This window comes from Rhineura floridana, chromosome 1 (genome assembly GCF_030035675.1).
Source record: "Rhineura floridana isolate rRhiFlo1 chromosome 1, rRhiFlo1.hap2, whole genome shotgun sequence".
Lineage (NCBI taxonomy): Eukaryota > Metazoa > Chordata > Lepidosauria > Squamata > Rhineuridae > Rhineura > Rhineura floridana.
The window spans coordinates 139,843,674-139,860,079 of NC_084480.1; the positions used below are offsets into that span (position 1 = coordinate 139,843,674).

A 16,406-nucleotide genomic window follows, 5' to 3' on the forward strand; every position below is an offset into this window, starting at 1 on the left:
TGACTCCAACATAGCAGTATAACAGAACTAGAAGTCTTGACTTCACTTTTAAATTTAATATAATAGCTTAACAGTAATATAGAACACATTAGAAAATATATAGTCATCCTCCAACTGGGAGGGTCGTGATGTCCGTCCTCATAGGAAAATCACCCTTCAGGTGAGACCAATGGTCCATTTTCCCTATGAGTCCGGCCATCACAACGGGATGTACCCCAGCAGCCCAAACAGGGAGGGACCACCCACGTGTTAATCGTCATTAAGAACCTGTTGCAACACTTGTCTGCCAAAAGAAGCGTCAGCAGAGGCATAGCGATCAATTTTATAATGCCTTATAAACGAGTGTGGGGTAGACCAGACTGCAGCCCTACAAATATCGGCAACAGGAGCATTAGTGGCAAAAGCAGCCGAAGTGGCAGCTGACCTGGTAGAATGAGCCGTTATGCTAGCTGGAACTGACAGCTTAAGAGACTCATATGCTAAAGTAATACATGCCCTTAACCAACGGGATAAGGTAGGATTGGAAACTTTATGCCCCATAGACCCTGGATGAAAGGATACAAACAGAGACTCAGTTCATCGTATATCCCGGGTCCTAGACAGGTAGGTCTTGAGAGCCCTCCGGACATCTAACGAATGCCAAGCCTTCTCGAGAGGATGGGTAGGATTCGGGCAAAAGGAAGGCAAAACAATGTCCTGGTTGCAATGGAACACTGAATCAACCTTGGGACGGAAGGAAGGATCAGTCTTCAGTACAACCGAGTCCTTATGGAAGACGCAGAGATGGCGAGCGGAAGACAATGCGCCCAACTCCAAAACTCGTCTGGCAGATGTGATTGCAATCAGGAACAAGACCTTGAAGGACAGTATACGAAGAGGCACAGTCCTGATGGGTTCAAACGGAGGGCGTTGCAAAGCCTGCAGAACCTTCGGCAAACTCCATGAGGGAAACCGATGGACAACAGCCAGAGAGCGTAGGGCGACTCCCCTCAAAAAACGTTTGATGAACGGATGTGAGGAAATATGATCTCCAGGAGAGGACACTGAGAGAATGGACGAAAGAGTGGACGCATGTCGACGTAGAGTGTTGGGTCGAAGTCCCATCATAAAGCCGCTATGGAGAAATTGTAGCACCTGATGCACATTGGCCTGGGATGGATCATGGTGGTGGGACTGACACCACTTGGAGAAAGCCACCCAGGTATGTTGATAAATACGGGTGGTAGATGGTCTTCTCGAGGCCAAAATAATGTCAATCACAGCGTCAGACAGTCCAGCTGACCTCAAATGTCCCCGTTCAAACGCCACGCTGTTAGATTGAACCAAGTAGAGTCCTGGTGCAGTACTGGACCCTGGGATAGAAGGTCTGGCCTGACTGGAAGTGTCCAAGGATCCATCATTGACATTGCCAGAAGATCTGAAAACCACGGTCGGCGTGGCCAAAATGGTGCTATCAGAACCAGCTGTGCCTTTTCGGTTCGCGCCTTCCTCAAGGTTTTGGCTAACAATGGTATGGGAGGGAAGGCGTACAGTAGACCGTCTGGCCACGGTGTTGTCAGAGCATCCACTGCTTCTGCTGTTGAGTCCAGGTATCGGGCAAAGTACCTGGGAAGCTGGCAATTGCGACTGGAGGCAAACAGGTCGACTGATAGGGCGCCGAACCGACACTGGAGACGATGGAAAATGGCTGGATGAAGTTTCCATTCTCCCGGAAAGACCTGTTGTCTGCTGAGCCAGTCTGCTGTCACATTCCAAATCCCTCTGAGGTGCTCTGCTTTCAGGGATTGTAGATGTTGTTCTGCCCAGACAAAGATGAGGGAGGCTAAGTCCTGCAGAGAACGAGACCTGGTGCACCCCTGTCTGTTCAAATGTGATTTTACACACGTGTTGTCTGTTCGAATGAGCACATGATGCAAAGGGAACAGAGACTGAAAATGACATAGAGCTAAGTGGACAGCCTTTAGTTCCAGCCAGTTGATGCTTTGGGATTGCTCTGTGTTGGACCAAACCCCCTGAACGTACTGGGAGTTGCAGTGGGCTCCCCAACCTATGAGGCTGGCATCTGTGGTTACAACGGTTCTGCGGGGTTCTCTGAACGACGTGCCCTTGGAGAGGTGTTGAACCTTGGTCCACCAGCGGAAAGAGAGGCGCAGTGCGGGGCTCAAGCGAACTTTGTGATGGTTGGAGCTGGCAATGTCTTTTTGAAAAGGCAACAGAATCCATTGAAGGGGCCGAGTGTGGGCTCGAGCCCATGGTACAATGTGGATTGTAGATATAAACATCCCGAGCGTTCTGGCAAGAAGCATGACGTCTGCGGATGTTTGTTGCATCAGGGACCTTGTGATGCTTATGATGGCAGTGATGCGATCTGGAGCCAAGAAGACCATTGCCTGCAGGGTGTCCAACATTGCCCCTAGATGTAGTAGGCGTTGGGTTGGTTGGAGATGGCTTTTGTCGAAGTTGACAAGCCAGCCGTAGTCCTGCAAAACATTGAGGGTGATCATTAAATGATGATGAGCCAGTTCCTCCGACTTGGCCCGTATTAGCAAATCATCCAAATATGGGTAGATATGAACCCCTTGGGTCCGGAGGTAAGCCACTAGGATGAGTAGCACCTTGGTAAACACTCTTGGAGCAGAGGAGAGGCCGAATGGCATCGCTCTATATTGAAAATGCTGGTGGGCAAAAGCAAACCGAAGAAACTTTCTGTGGGCTATGCAAATGGGCACATGGAGATACGCTTCCTTAAGGTCGATAGAGGCCAGGAAGTCTCCTTCATGCAGACTCTCCGTAATGGAGTAGAGTGATTCCATTTTGAACCTGCGATATGTTACAAAACGGTTGACAAACTTGAGGTCCAAGACCGCCCTCCATGATAAATCTCGTTTTGGCACAGCAAATAGGAGGGAGTACACCCCTTCCGACCTCTCAGATGTGGGAACTAGCTCTATCGCCGCTATGTCCAAGAGGTGGTGTATAGCTGTCTGCATAATGTTGTGCCTGGCTGGTGCCCCTGGGCAAGGAGACGGGTGGAATCTGTCTGATGGGGTTGCCCAGAACTCTATGGTATAACCATAACTGAAAAGGTCCCTGATCCAGGAGACCTTAGTAAGGCGCAGCCAACGACCTCCAAAATTAAGTAATCTGCCACCTATGGGGAGGGCGTTAAGACTACTTGTGTAGGCGAGGGCCTCCCTTATATGAGGACGATGAGTTGCCCCTGCGCCCTTGGTACTGACCTCTGCCCTGGAAGCGTCGGTTCCAGGAGCCCCTGAATGCGTTGGGGTCATAGGGTCTGAAGTCGCGGCCTCGTCCTCCTGGCCGCGTTCCTCGAAAGGGCTGGTTAGAACGGAAGGAAGGGAATCGCCTGAAAGGCCTGTGGTCGCTGTTCTTGACTGTGGCCAGAACCGGTTTGTGGGCGTCTTTTGGATCAACCAGCACTGCCTTTAGAGCTTCCTCACCGAAGAGTAGAGATCCAGAGTAAGGAGCCCTGGACAGATTCAATCTGGCCGCTGAATCAGCTTGCCAGTGGCGAAGCCAGAGGGTGCGGCAAGCAACTATTTGAGCCGTCATGGCTCGTGCCCCTAATTGAGTGGCATCCAAAGTGGCATCAGCCACAAAAGCTGCTGTCTTACCCAATTTCAATAGTGCTCTTCTGAGGGTGACAGGATCAGGGTTAGCATCCTCTAGAAGGTCATCCAGCCACATCATAGATGCTCTGGAGAAGATGGAGCCTGAAGCGGAGGCACGCATGGCTAGGGCAGTGGCCTCGTGAGTCTTGCGGAGGGCGAAGTCTATTTGTCGCTCAGTAGTGTCTTTTAGGTGGGATTCCCCTTCCCTGGGCAAAAGCGATCGTGAAACGAGGCGAGCGATTGGTTCATCTATGCCAGGGACATCTAACTTGGTGGCAAAGTCCGGGGCTAGGGCGTAAAGTCTGTCAGCCAGGTTCTTGAAGCGTCGAGCTTTGAGTGGGTGGGCCCATTCTTCAGAGGCTAATTTGGAAATTAGGTCCGGCACCGGGATGTAGTGTTCAGTAGGTGCAGGGGATTTGAGGACCTTGGCCCCTTTGATAGCTGGGGCGGGCGAAGTTGCAGGCGCAGTCTGGAGACCAAGGGTATTAACTACCCTGCGTGCTAGCGGCTGATAGTCTGAGGAATTAAACAAGCGATACGATGTATCCTCCTCATGATCTGAATAGTCGCTCCAGTCGTCTCCTTCAACATGGTCAGTGAAGGTTGACTCCTCCACATACAAGGCTTCGTCCATACATCTGCCTCTGGCTACATCAAAGGGATCTGGTGAACCGGAAGAATGAGCTTCATGGCACGCACGTTGGACCATGTTAAGTGGAGGTATGGCAGGAACTTGTGGTAGTGACTGCATTTGAGTGAAAAATGCCAGCATGGCTTGAAGTTGGGAGAGGAAATCAGGAGACAGCTGCAGACCGGATGTGGCAGATGTATGTGCCTGAGGAACTATTGGAACAGATGATTGGGGCGGTAAAACGGAGGGAGGTTCATTAGGCGAACACGGGGGAAAGCCAACAAACTCTTCCTCGTCAGAGGCAGTAGCAGGGGAATGGAGAATATCGCCAAGAGCTCCTCAGAGCGCTGCTTGAGACCGCCTGGCACAGGAAAAAATAGAGCCAAGAGCTCCCGATGGATGCAACAGAGCCAGGGGAGAAAGCTCAAAAGCAGCCAAAAAACGAAGAGGACCGCAGCCGCGGTCTCTGTGGGAACCCCCCCAAAAAAAGCCTCAAACAAGTAAGGGAAAAGAAGAAGCTTAAAGAAAAGCTCAAAATTGGCCAAAAACCTAGAGAACCTCAAACTTAAATGGGAAGTTAAACACAGACAGGGAAAGGAAGGACTTGAAGACAAATAAACTTAGCTAAATGCTTCTTGCTACGCAATGGATCCAATCTTGTTCGTACGAAGGCAAGAATGAACTGGGGAGTGGGAGGGGCCTGACGCCCCTAGTCTTGACTTCAAAGACATTCTTGCCTTCGCACGATAGGTGGAGCTTTAACCTGTTGTCATGGCCGGACTCATAGGGAAAATTGCACCTGTGTATTTTAGAATTGGAGAGCCAGTGTGGCATAGTGGTTAGAGTGCTGGACTATGACCTGGGAGACCAGGGTTCGAATCCCCACACAGCCATGAAGCTCACTGGGTGACCTTAGGTCAGTCACTGCCTCTCAGCCTCAGAGGAAGGCAATGGTAAACCATCTCTGAATACTGCTTACCATGAAAACCCTATTCACAGGGTTGCCATAAGTCTGAATCGACTTGAAGGCAGTCCATTTCCATTTCATTTTAGAATCAGACATCCAGAGGAAGCATCAATTATCACTCCTAGGTACTGCAGGTGCTGTGTTGGGAGTGTGGTGGCTCTTTTGGAAGTTGATTATAAAGCCTGGTTTGTCAGGCAGTCCAATGTTACCCGGACAGATATGGAGTACACTCTTTCTCCATTCATTAACTAAGGGCTAGGAACACATGTAGAGAAAAATCTCCCTAGAGAAAAAAACTCCTGTTAGAATATCAGTGTCAGACACAGACGTTATGTGTAAGTGGTTCCCAGGTCCAAGAATCGGAGGATCTGCTTGTTCTAGACAGGGTTGCACTCCCTTGGAAGGAACAGGTATGCAGTTTAGGGGTGCTCTTGGAGCTATCTTTGTTCATGGAGGCCCAGGTGACTTCTGTGGCAAAGAATGCCTATCATCAGCTCTGGCTGGTGTGTCAGTGGTGCCCTTTAATTTGGTCACTGTGACACATGTTGGTAACCCCATGTCTGGACTATTGTAATATGCTTTATGTAGGGCTTCTCTTGAAGCTGGTTGGAGGCTTCAGCTGGTGCAGAAAATCGCAGGCTGGGTGGTGAGTGGTGATCCTTATGAGGCACATATTTCGCCACTGCTGAGAGATCTGCACTGGCTGCCAATTAGCCACTGAGCCAGTTTTAAGGTTCTGCAACTAACATACAAACCAGGTTATCTCAAGAACCATCTTCTGCTCCATTGCCCAGTAAGGGGATTACGGTCCACAAATGCAACCCAGTTAGTTTTCCCACAGCCTGATAATTATCTGCTTTTTTACTGGTGGCACCAGCGTTGTAGAATGCTCTCCCTGTTGAAATACAAGAAGCTCCATCTGAACTGGCATTCTGGTGGCTCCTGAAGACACACCTGCATAGGCAAGCATTCCCCCACACTTGAACTTTTGGTGTTATGAATTGGTTTGATTGTTTTTAATTGTTAATAGTCAATTTTCAACTGATTTGTTTTAGTGTATATTTTAATTAAGGGAGTTTTAATGTTTTAATTGAATTGTAATTTGATATTTTAATTATGTATGTATTTTATAATTGATTGTTATGTTATAAAGTGATTAGAAGCCATTTTGGCATAGAAGCACTATACAAATCATTTCATTGCTGAAAGGTATTATAGTTACTACATTACATCAGCTCACCATCCCATGTGTATAAGAACTATAGGATAACTCTAAAACAAAGTAATTCAAGTTTCTACACACAATCATGTCTAAAGAATCTCTGTATTACAAAAATTTTGTGGATGTTTGCTGGCATAATACAACTACTAATTAGTGGCAAAATAAGTGGCAAAATATGAAACCAAATTTACCAGGTTCCTCTTTCTTCAGAGCTTCCAAGTCAAGGCTTTCATTTTCTCTAAAAAATGTACGAAACTTTTCAAAAGTAGCTGCATACAAGTTGGTTGCTTCAAATGCTGAATAGATTGTTTCCTGAACATTTACAGAAAAGAATTTAATTATAATATCTTTGTCATATTTCATTTATTTTAGTTTCATTTTTCCTTGTTGTATTTCATTGTTCCTCTTTATCAATATGCTGCTATAGTTTTGTAACAATCATTTACAAAGACTGGCATAGGAATAATAGTGATACAATAAGGAATAAATTGCAAGTTAGGATGCTTACCCACTATGACAGCCTTTCCCAACCAGTGTGCCTCCAGATGTTGTTGGACCACAACTCCCATCTTTCCTGACCATTGGCAATGCTGGCTGAGGCTGATGGGAGTTGTGGTCCAACAACATCTGGAGGCACACTGGTTGGGAAAGGCTGCACTATGAACTGACATGGGTAGTGGTACCAGTTTGTCATTCCAAACAGCAAGCAGGAATACTGCTCACAGTAGCTGTGATTGCAGATACATGAACCCACTTGCTGTTTTTGGTGGCAAGCTTATCTGGGAACTCATATGTAACTCATATATAGACATACATTAAAAGAAAATGCTGCAGGGTTAATTCCTTACTAATAAGGCACCCACTTCCCTGGAACAATGCCTGGCAAGTCAGCCCAATCCCCTTTTTTTCTCCAAGCTTTAAGTTCTTTCTTGCCACTTTTATTTAAAACATTTTAAAACATTATTTAAAAAACACACAAAGTAAATGGAGTACCTAGCTCAATTTGATAAGGCCTGTTTTTCTCATTCTTGTTTTCTGCTAATTGACCTAGATGTGGCAGTGCCCCCTTAAACCCACTGATGATGCACCTTGTTGGTTGCATGACCATTTCTTTCTTGTGGTTTTGGAGCTCTGAATTTTGTTTGACTGCATCACTGCACTATTCTTATTATACTTTCCAGTTTGTTTGTGCTAGATATGGTAGTGCCACCTGACTCATTATTATAAGCCTGCTGCCTGATGAGAGCCCAACTAGATGTGATGTTAAATGTATCTTTGATGGGCATGAGATGGCTCCAAACCATCTCTATCTTGTGAATGCATTGGATTGAGTGTTCTTGCGTACTCCCCTTAGTCCATATTTACATGGACAACTTATATGACAAACAGTGTTATCACATGAGCTTCCACGGGGTTTTGCCAGCAGTTAAGTCTGTATAGGTGAACTAATGGTTAGAGGTCCCACCAAAGAACATACTTAGGTCTAGGGATATCTCAGGAAAAATGGGAGTTCAACAATGGAAGTTCTTATGAGGTTCTATTTATTGTGAACATATCTATATATAATGCTGCAAGTGGCTATTTCCAGAAATCTTCCTGCTGGGAGGAAGGGCAGAATATATATAAAATAATAAATAAATAAATAAATAAATAAATCAGAACATTCGGTCATACACATCACATAAGGGGATGTACCCCAACATGTTACATTTTAGAACAAGATGGGTTATACATGACATTACATTCTCTGTCAGTACAATATGTAATGGAGACAGCTCACTCTTGTTGTTTGTGGACCTTCAACACTCAGAGTGATGTCTTCTGTTCTTCAGGCATAAAGCACTGGCCCCAACCTCTTGGGCTGTCTGCCTTATATAGCCCTTAATTGCCTATCACATGTTCCCTTCTATATACCAATTCTATTTATGCATTCCAGACCTATCTGTTAACTCACTTGGTTTTAGATCTTAAATCTTCACTCTATATTTTATTCTATGCCCAGCTACAGTCAGAAACAGAAACTGTGCCTTACCTTCTTTTTTACACTTTCTGGGGACACACTGTTTAACTGCCCAGAAATGGAGGAATTAAAGTGGGTGGACAACAAAACTTACTTTTAAAACATCAAACCCGGCTTTTCACTATGCTCCTACACCACTTATTTTTAACACAATCAAATATAAAGAACTCAAGATGGCCAGCATTCACAAAAACAGTGGCAGCACATGACAGACACATTTTTGAAATGCAATTAGTGCAGTTACTGGGGAAGGAGGGGAGGCTGCTAATAAATATTATGGTCACATCACAGGGGGAGGGGGTTTAACCCTTTCATCCCTGCTAATGTTGCTCCCCCAAACCTGCAAATTACACTTGGAGGAAAGCTCCTATTGGCAGCAATGGGCTGTGATCCCAATAATTATCACCCTCCCTGGTGGCTGCCTTTTTAAAAAAATATGCATATCAAATGCAGAGCAACATTTTTCATATTTAGTTTGGCCAGAAGCAACTGTGTTAGCTAACTCATTTCCCTCCTAGTGAATTTAAGTACATGGCACAATCCTTTCTCTTCCATTCACCTTAGTAGTAGTCAGGTGGACTTCCACTTATAGTATACACTTCTATTAAGCTTATGTTTTCACCAAGATATTATGTTCTTAAGGAAACAAACCAAAAATTAATTAAGATAACCCCAGTCGTATAAGTACATCACCAAAATTATTGTCATTACTGTGTTTCTGATGATACACACAGGAAAAAGGACAAGGAATAGATGGGCCTTAAACTGATCTCAATGACACTTTGAAAAGTTATATATGAAGGAAATATTTAAATACAAATAGATTTCCACAAAATAGGTGTTCTGTACCTTTATTTTTAAGATAATGTTTTGGAGATGTTTATCATCCTTAAACATTATTGCTAAGCTTGGTCCTTCGCCACATGTTTTTTCTTCAATTTTGTTGTTAATAACAGGACGAGTGAAAGCATCAAAGTATCGATCAGGAACAAGGTTGGCAACAGATAACACAGTTGCCTGAAACTGCGTCACAATGTCTGTCATTCCATCCTGTTGGACAAAAGAGAAGAAATTTGTAAAAAATGCTTGTTGCATTGGAAGTAACTGAAGAGCTGAATAACAATACTTAGAATAGCACTTTTAGAATGTTCGGTGCTCTTCACAAACCAACAACAATACACAGTGCAGATGGGGGACACCTAGGCTGAGAGAAGGTGGGTACCTAATAAATTGTTGACAGAGATTACATTCAAACTAGGGTTTTCGTTGTTTGTAGCTCAGTCTCCTAGCCACTACGCTACATCACCTCCCAGTAGATACAACAGTAAACTTTCCAGTCTTTTCTCATAACCAGCAAAACTTTACATGGGATTATATGAAATTATGTTCACTTATGTGACATCAAATAACCACTTGCACCGAGCCTGATTATGAACCTGAGTGGATTAATATAAAATTGAGGCAACTGATTGATTTATTTCAATTCTCAAAAAAGTCCTGTTTAAATCATTGATTTAAATCATCTCCTATTTTGAAATTCATATAGTTCCTCAACAAAGATACATATCAACTGGTTGCTATAACAGTTAATACATATTGCCTTACAATATGTACAGACAGAAACTTCATACAACCAACAAACATAATTTATAGCCTTTGACACACAGCCCACATGACTTTCTTAGCAGACATAATTCTGCTGTGCAAGACAGATATATATTTAGCTGTATACATGTATGGATACCAAATAAGATTAATTACGTGAACTAAGGCTGAAATCCTTATGTACAATCCTATATGTGTCTGCTAGTAAGTAAGTCTCATTGAGTTTAGTGAGGCTTAAGTATGGGTTCAGGGTTTAAGTGTCTACAACTTTCCAGAAACAAACATTACTGGACAAAAATAGAGTTTCTCCAACTGATGGAAAGCGTATGTTCATGCTGTAAAGTTGAAAGAAAAATATATGTTCATAATTTGAGAAATGAACAGACTGGCGAGCTCACACTGCAAGGCAGCATTACATAGGAGTACAAGATCATCCATATATTCTTAGTAGAGCAACCTGATGAGATATAAAATAGCATCTTCTGGGTTCTAGAGCCTCTGATAAATTGCTAGTAACCCAGAAAAATATATAACTTATTTTGCATTATTTATGATGCTTTAAATTTTATTATTATTATTGTTATTATTATTATTATTAGAAAAAAATGGAAATGGACTGCCTTCAAGTCGATTTCGACTCATGGTGACCCTACGAATAGGGTTTTCATGGTAAGCGGTATTCAGAGGTGGTTTTCCGTTGCCTTCCTCTGAGGCTGAGAGGCAGTGACGGGCACGAGGCCACCTAGTGAGCTTCATGGCTGTGTGGGGATTCGAACCCTGGTCTCCCAGGTCGTAGTCCAACACCTTAACCACTATACCACACTGGCTCTCATTATTATTAGAGCGGGACCTAAATAAATAAATAAATAAAATATTACAATTGCATCCCACCTTTCCTCCAAGGAACTCAAGGTGGCCTACAAACATGATTCTCCTTTCTCTCCATTTTATCCTCACAACAACCCTGTGAGATAGGCTAGGCTGAGCAATTGTGACTAGCCCTAAGGTCACCCAGCAACCTTCATGGCTGAGTGGGGATCTCAGGTTCTAATTCAACACAACACTACACTGGTTTCCTGCCACTCAGTGCTACCCTCACTTCTGCATGTGGAAGTAAGAATATATAATCCCTGATTACAAATGATTTTTCACACAGCAATCTAAAATAAAGTAACATTATTCTTAAACCTGGAATTCATCCACAGATGGTTCAAATAATAGAGCATGGATCTCTAAAATTAGCTCTGCAAGAAACATGGGAACAAATGACTCGTCTTCTTCTGTTCCTACAACCACTGAAGTTCCCTAAAATAAAAAGAAAAAAATCAGAAAATGGATTCAAATACTTAAATTAGAAACAAGATTTCGTTTTCTCTGACAGAAATAGTGTTGACACATTGCTGATGAGAAATACTAGTTGAAAAGCCTGTGATAGTGTTACTTCTTCTGCTTGCATCTTCTCCTTTTTCTGCTTGCACAACACTGGATACAGTCCAGTGGTGACCAAGGATAAATGTGACAGAACAAACCATTTCAAACCACCTGGCCCTAACTGAATGACTATTACCTTCTTTTCTGCAACTTCAGCTCCTTCTTCTGTGTTCCACTTCTGAATGACCTCTGAAGGAGGTGTCTTTTTCAACTTATCAGTGAGGTAATTCAAAAGAGCAGTGACAGATTTTACTGCCAAGACATGCATAGTGTTCACTATAAGGTAGTCAGCAAGACGGATAAAGCTGGAAGGAAAGAACAAAGCAATACAGAATTTTGCAGCAGAGCCCCTGAAAGTCAGAGATTTCAGTGAGACTTTTCTAAAAGTAAATACAAAGTGAGAACTGTGAAAGTCTTTTGAGTTTAGGGATAATTAAGAAAGGAAAATAGCTATAGTCTAACACAGATCAGCAGGAAATATAAAATGTAGTTCTGATAGATGTCACTAGCCCAAAACCTAATCACAAACCTACAAACTTTCATAATGAGAAGAATGTATCAGACCAATACTAAGAAAGGAATGTCACAAACCAATACTGACAATCACATTTAATCACCACTAGTATGTTATAACCTCCTCTAGGATGGCTTTGGCTTCTGACTATACCTTTTCACCTTTTCAGAGCAGAGGTTCAAATTAGGTAGGTTCACATAAAATGGTGAACTCAAAAGAATTTTTGCCCCATTTCTATCCCATCTTTACAAAGGAGTAGCCATGTTAGCCTGTTATAGCAAAACAACATCCTAGTGCACCTTAAATACTAACTGTGATATATATGCTTTTGTGGTATATAGCCCATTTCATCAGATGCATGAAGTGCTATCCTCTGTTGGTATGCCACATTAGGGTTGAATCAAACTTGGAAGAGAAATTTTCAGCTCCCCTCAGAAACAGGTGGTGCAGGTTTGACCTCCACCCTACCCAAAACCATTTCATGACAGTTCAGGGGAGTGGTGCTTACCAATAGTAGTAGTAGTAGCAGTAGTAGTATATATATTACCTGCCCTTCACCAGTAGATACCAGGGCGTGTCACAACAATATAACATACATTATTAAAAAGAGTTTAAAACAAATTACATGGCAGTGGCAACAGAAGTTTTTTTTATCCACCCCCCCCAAAAGTCCAAAGCCCACTGTAGTTCCATAGCATCCAGAGCAGAGTTCCATCCATCATATTCAGAGCTTGGAAAAGTTACTTTTTTTGAACTACAACTCCCATCAGCCCAATCCAGTGGCCATGCTGGCTGCGGCTGATGGTAGTTGTAGTTCAAAAAAGGAACTTTTCCAAGCTCTGATCATACTTCATCTCCCCAAAGCTTCTTGCTCTAGTCATACTGGCAGTATCACCAGTGAGAAGTGATGTAAGAAGGCATTGTTTTCCATTCTGCCTTGTATTTGTTGCATACGGCACTGTTTCCATTCTAGTGCAGTTCATCTTCTGCCACCTTCTGCTATTTGTCTTGCTGTAATAATGTAATTTACTCCATTTACATGAGTCATTAATGTAATAAATTATGTTATTTCACTCTAAATGCAAAGGAAATGCAATGCAAATGGGGAGACATAGTAAATTACGTATCGTTTGTGTACTGAAAGCAGCAACAGCAAACACCTATTGTCATTGCTGGACTGAATTATGTTCCAAACATGGGACAAATATGTGAATATTGGCAATTTCCATTCCTGCTTCTGTTTTCATCAGAATTCTCCAACATCCCTATCAGAGAGAGAAAGGGTTTGAGGAAACCTGACACATGGAGGTTTGCTCCTGTCATCATAGCATCACAAGGGATTGTTGACTCATTATTGTGGGATGGGGGAAAAAGTGCAGCTAGCACCATCACAATGTGCCCTCTTCCTAAACAATCACAATGCAGTTTGGGCAAAATGAAATCACACTCCAATGTGCCATACTTGCTGCCTGTTGCATTTCATGGTGAGGAAGGAAGGTGGTTTCACCCCTCCTTAAGGACTCTAATCATCAATATGCTTTACATCGTTTCTTATAATGGCCTTTATATTAATCATAATAATGTGAGAGCACCTTGCTAAGGCTGCAGCTAGAGGAAATTGGGAAATAGTACACTGTGTCAGTCTGTGTCAGCAGGGAAAGTTGTGGCTAAGAGAAAGATTTCACATGTGAAAGGAATATTTAAACTGGAATTAACTAGAGTCATGAAAGTGTGTACGTGACATTCAGAAGGTACTCTTCACATGCGCTGGAAACCCCTCCTTGTTAATATAGTAATGAATATGCTTGCTTGTCATGGGTATATAACTGTGTGTAACTATGTCATAGGGAGGGAGACTTCATTACACTCTCTCCTGATGTACATCAGTATTTTTTATTGCAATAATAAAAAAATATTGTGAAGAGAGTTTTCTTCCTCAACGGCCATTCAGCCTTACTGTTTACAAGCTTTTTTCCTTCTACCAGGGCATATATATCTGTACTTGCCACAAGGTACAACAGTTCATGCATCTGAGAAAGTGCATGAAAACTTATGCCATGATAAATCTGCTATAAGGTGCCAAACAACTGTTCATCATAGTTCAGACAGGTTCTTTTTCCCAAACGTTTTAAATACCTTATATTGTTTTAAATTTTAAAATTGTGTTTTAAATTGTTTTTTAAAAGATGTATTTTAAATTGTATTTGTTTTTAGTTACTGTAAACTGTCCAGAGAGCTTCGGTTATGGGGCGGTATACAAGTATAATAAATAAATAAATAAATAAAATAAAATAACAATTTACCTATATTTCACAATGTATTAACCAACTGTTAATTAACCAACATAGTCCCAGGCTATGCTCTGAAGGCACATAAGGCCAGCTCCCTGCTGAAGCTAAGCAGGGTCAGGTCTGGTCAGTGCCTGGATGGGAGACCACCTGGGAACCATATGTAAGCCGCCTTGGGTTTCTATCAGGAAAAGAAAGGTGGGGTATAAATGCAATAAATATTAAATAAATAAACTATTATATGCAAAGAGCCTAATACAAACCATGTCAGCCTTCCACACTGTGCCCTTTTGTTAGCCTGTTCTGTGTATGTCATTTTTTCAACTTGTTCACCATAAACATCTTTGTCAACACGAGGCATAGTGGCACTTCCAGTAGGTAGTCTTGTTGTTACCATTGTTACCTGTTCTGGGGAAAAGAAGGGTAATAATAATAATAATAATAATTTAATTTATGTGTCGCCTATCTGGCCAATGGCCACTCTAGGTGACGTACATCTCTGTTACAATAAAATACATCATAATAATACAATACAACGACAAAACGATAAAACTATAAACAATGACAGTTCAGAGTAATAGGCAATTTGTCATAGATATTAACCCTCCCCGGAAGTCCCGAAGGCCTGTCTGAAAAGCCAGGTCTTCAAGGCCTGGCGGAATACGTTCAGGGAAGGGGCATTACTGAAACTATTTCAAGTAATAAGCTAAACCAATATGTCTACTGTTATAAGAATTATTCCACTCACATTCACTTAATTATAAGAAAAAAGTGATTCTTTGCTACATATAACAACATATGGTACAAGAAGCCAAGAAACAATTTTGTTAAAAGCCTATGTAGCAATTGGAGGGAAACATAACATATTCAGTCTTAAACATTAAATGTTGTAATATTCTGTGATACCCATCACGAGAATTTGTCAATAGTCCCATTTTCCATAGTTTAGCCTTACATGGACAAGCCTACTTGAATCGCAAACTTGAATGCTTCTTCCTCCCCTTGGTGCTCCAGCATGGCAGCAAGGAGATCAGAAGCATCTGCTTTTGTGTTAGAAACTCAAGTTCTCTGCTATGTCCAAACTGAGGGAACTCTAGTTATTTTAAGCTATGGTTTGTTAACAAGCCAGGATATATCACCATTTGATCCCAGCATGTTTTAACTAACCCCAGTTTCCTACATTCAGATGTCATGGGCACCGTGATTGTTTCAAAATCAAACTTTTGATCTCCTCTTTGCATGTTTTAAGGCAGAAGTGGGCAGGCAACATGAGCTCAAGTCTCAAACAATCTTTTTCATTTCCCATTACATCTGAACTGGACTAATTTCTTGCAATTAGCACAAAGATATAAGTGTTCTAAAATTATCTTCTAAATATCAGTTTTGTACCTGTACTCTCTGTTGCATAAAAGTAATCATCAGGAGTGAAACCAGACTCAAGCAGTGCAGTGCGACATGCACCTCTAACCACTTCTTTAGCTAATTCCCTGAATTCTGACAGATGAGATGCCACCTGAAAGGTACAGTGCAGGTAGAGAACAATTTATATTAAAGCTCAAAAAAGGTATATATGAAAGTTGAAAAGCTGGGCCAATGAAACCCACTTACTTCTTTTAGCTGGTTGAACTGGGTACCTTTAAATTCCATCAGGGTGTATATATAGCCCTTTTCAACTTGACAAAGTGCCATGTCATTGATTCGATAACACATTTCTTGGATGTTAAGTATCGCTGGTCTCAAACACTGCAACATAGTTGGAACATACTAGTGAGACATTCTAAAACTCTTATTTTCACCAATTTTTGTAAACAATGGGTTTCCAGAGTTTCACTCATGGAAAAGGGGCCCACAGTGCCCAATAAAAGAAGGAAGGGGACCATTTTTGTCAATTTTCCATTCCTCCTGCAGCACCCTGAAAATCTACTAGAGAGGGTTGGTAGATTCTACAGAATAGTGTAACAGCACAGGGGACTGAAGGGGGGGGGGAAATCAGTGAAATTGATTTTTCACCTTTCTGTTAGCAGGCACTTCTGATGGATCAAAGGCCCTTCAATTCACATAATAAATCCTTCTATGAATGGAAGGACACTTTTCGA

General features: G+C 42.2%; 1 protein-coding gene across 2 annotated transcripts in view; it reads right to left on the reverse strand.

Moving 5' to 3' along the window:
- DNAH6 (dynein axonemal heavy chain 6) overlaps nucleotides 1–16,406 on the reverse strand; it is a 362,354-nt gene that overhangs the window by 322,273 nt on the left and 23,675 nt on the right. For both annotated transcript variants that reach the window (XM_061634018.1, XM_061634008.1), the window contains exons 6-12: nucleotides 15,919–16,053; nucleotides 15,700–15,823; nucleotides 14,574–14,718; nucleotides 11,645–11,813; nucleotides 11,266–11,382; nucleotides 9,322–9,522; nucleotides 6,644–6,764 (exon numbers count right to left, since the gene is read on the reverse strand). In XM_061634018.1, coding sequence (XP_061490002.1) covers nucleotides 6,644–6,764; nucleotides 9,322–9,522; nucleotides 11,266–11,382; nucleotides 11,645–11,813; nucleotides 14,574–14,718; nucleotides 15,700–15,823; nucleotides 15,919–16,053 — 1,012 coding nt within the window. The remainder of the gene's footprint in view (nucleotides 1–6,643; nucleotides 6,765–9,321; nucleotides 9,523–11,265; nucleotides 11,383–11,644; nucleotides 11,814–14,573; nucleotides 14,719–15,699; nucleotides 15,824–15,918; nucleotides 16,054–16,406) is intronic.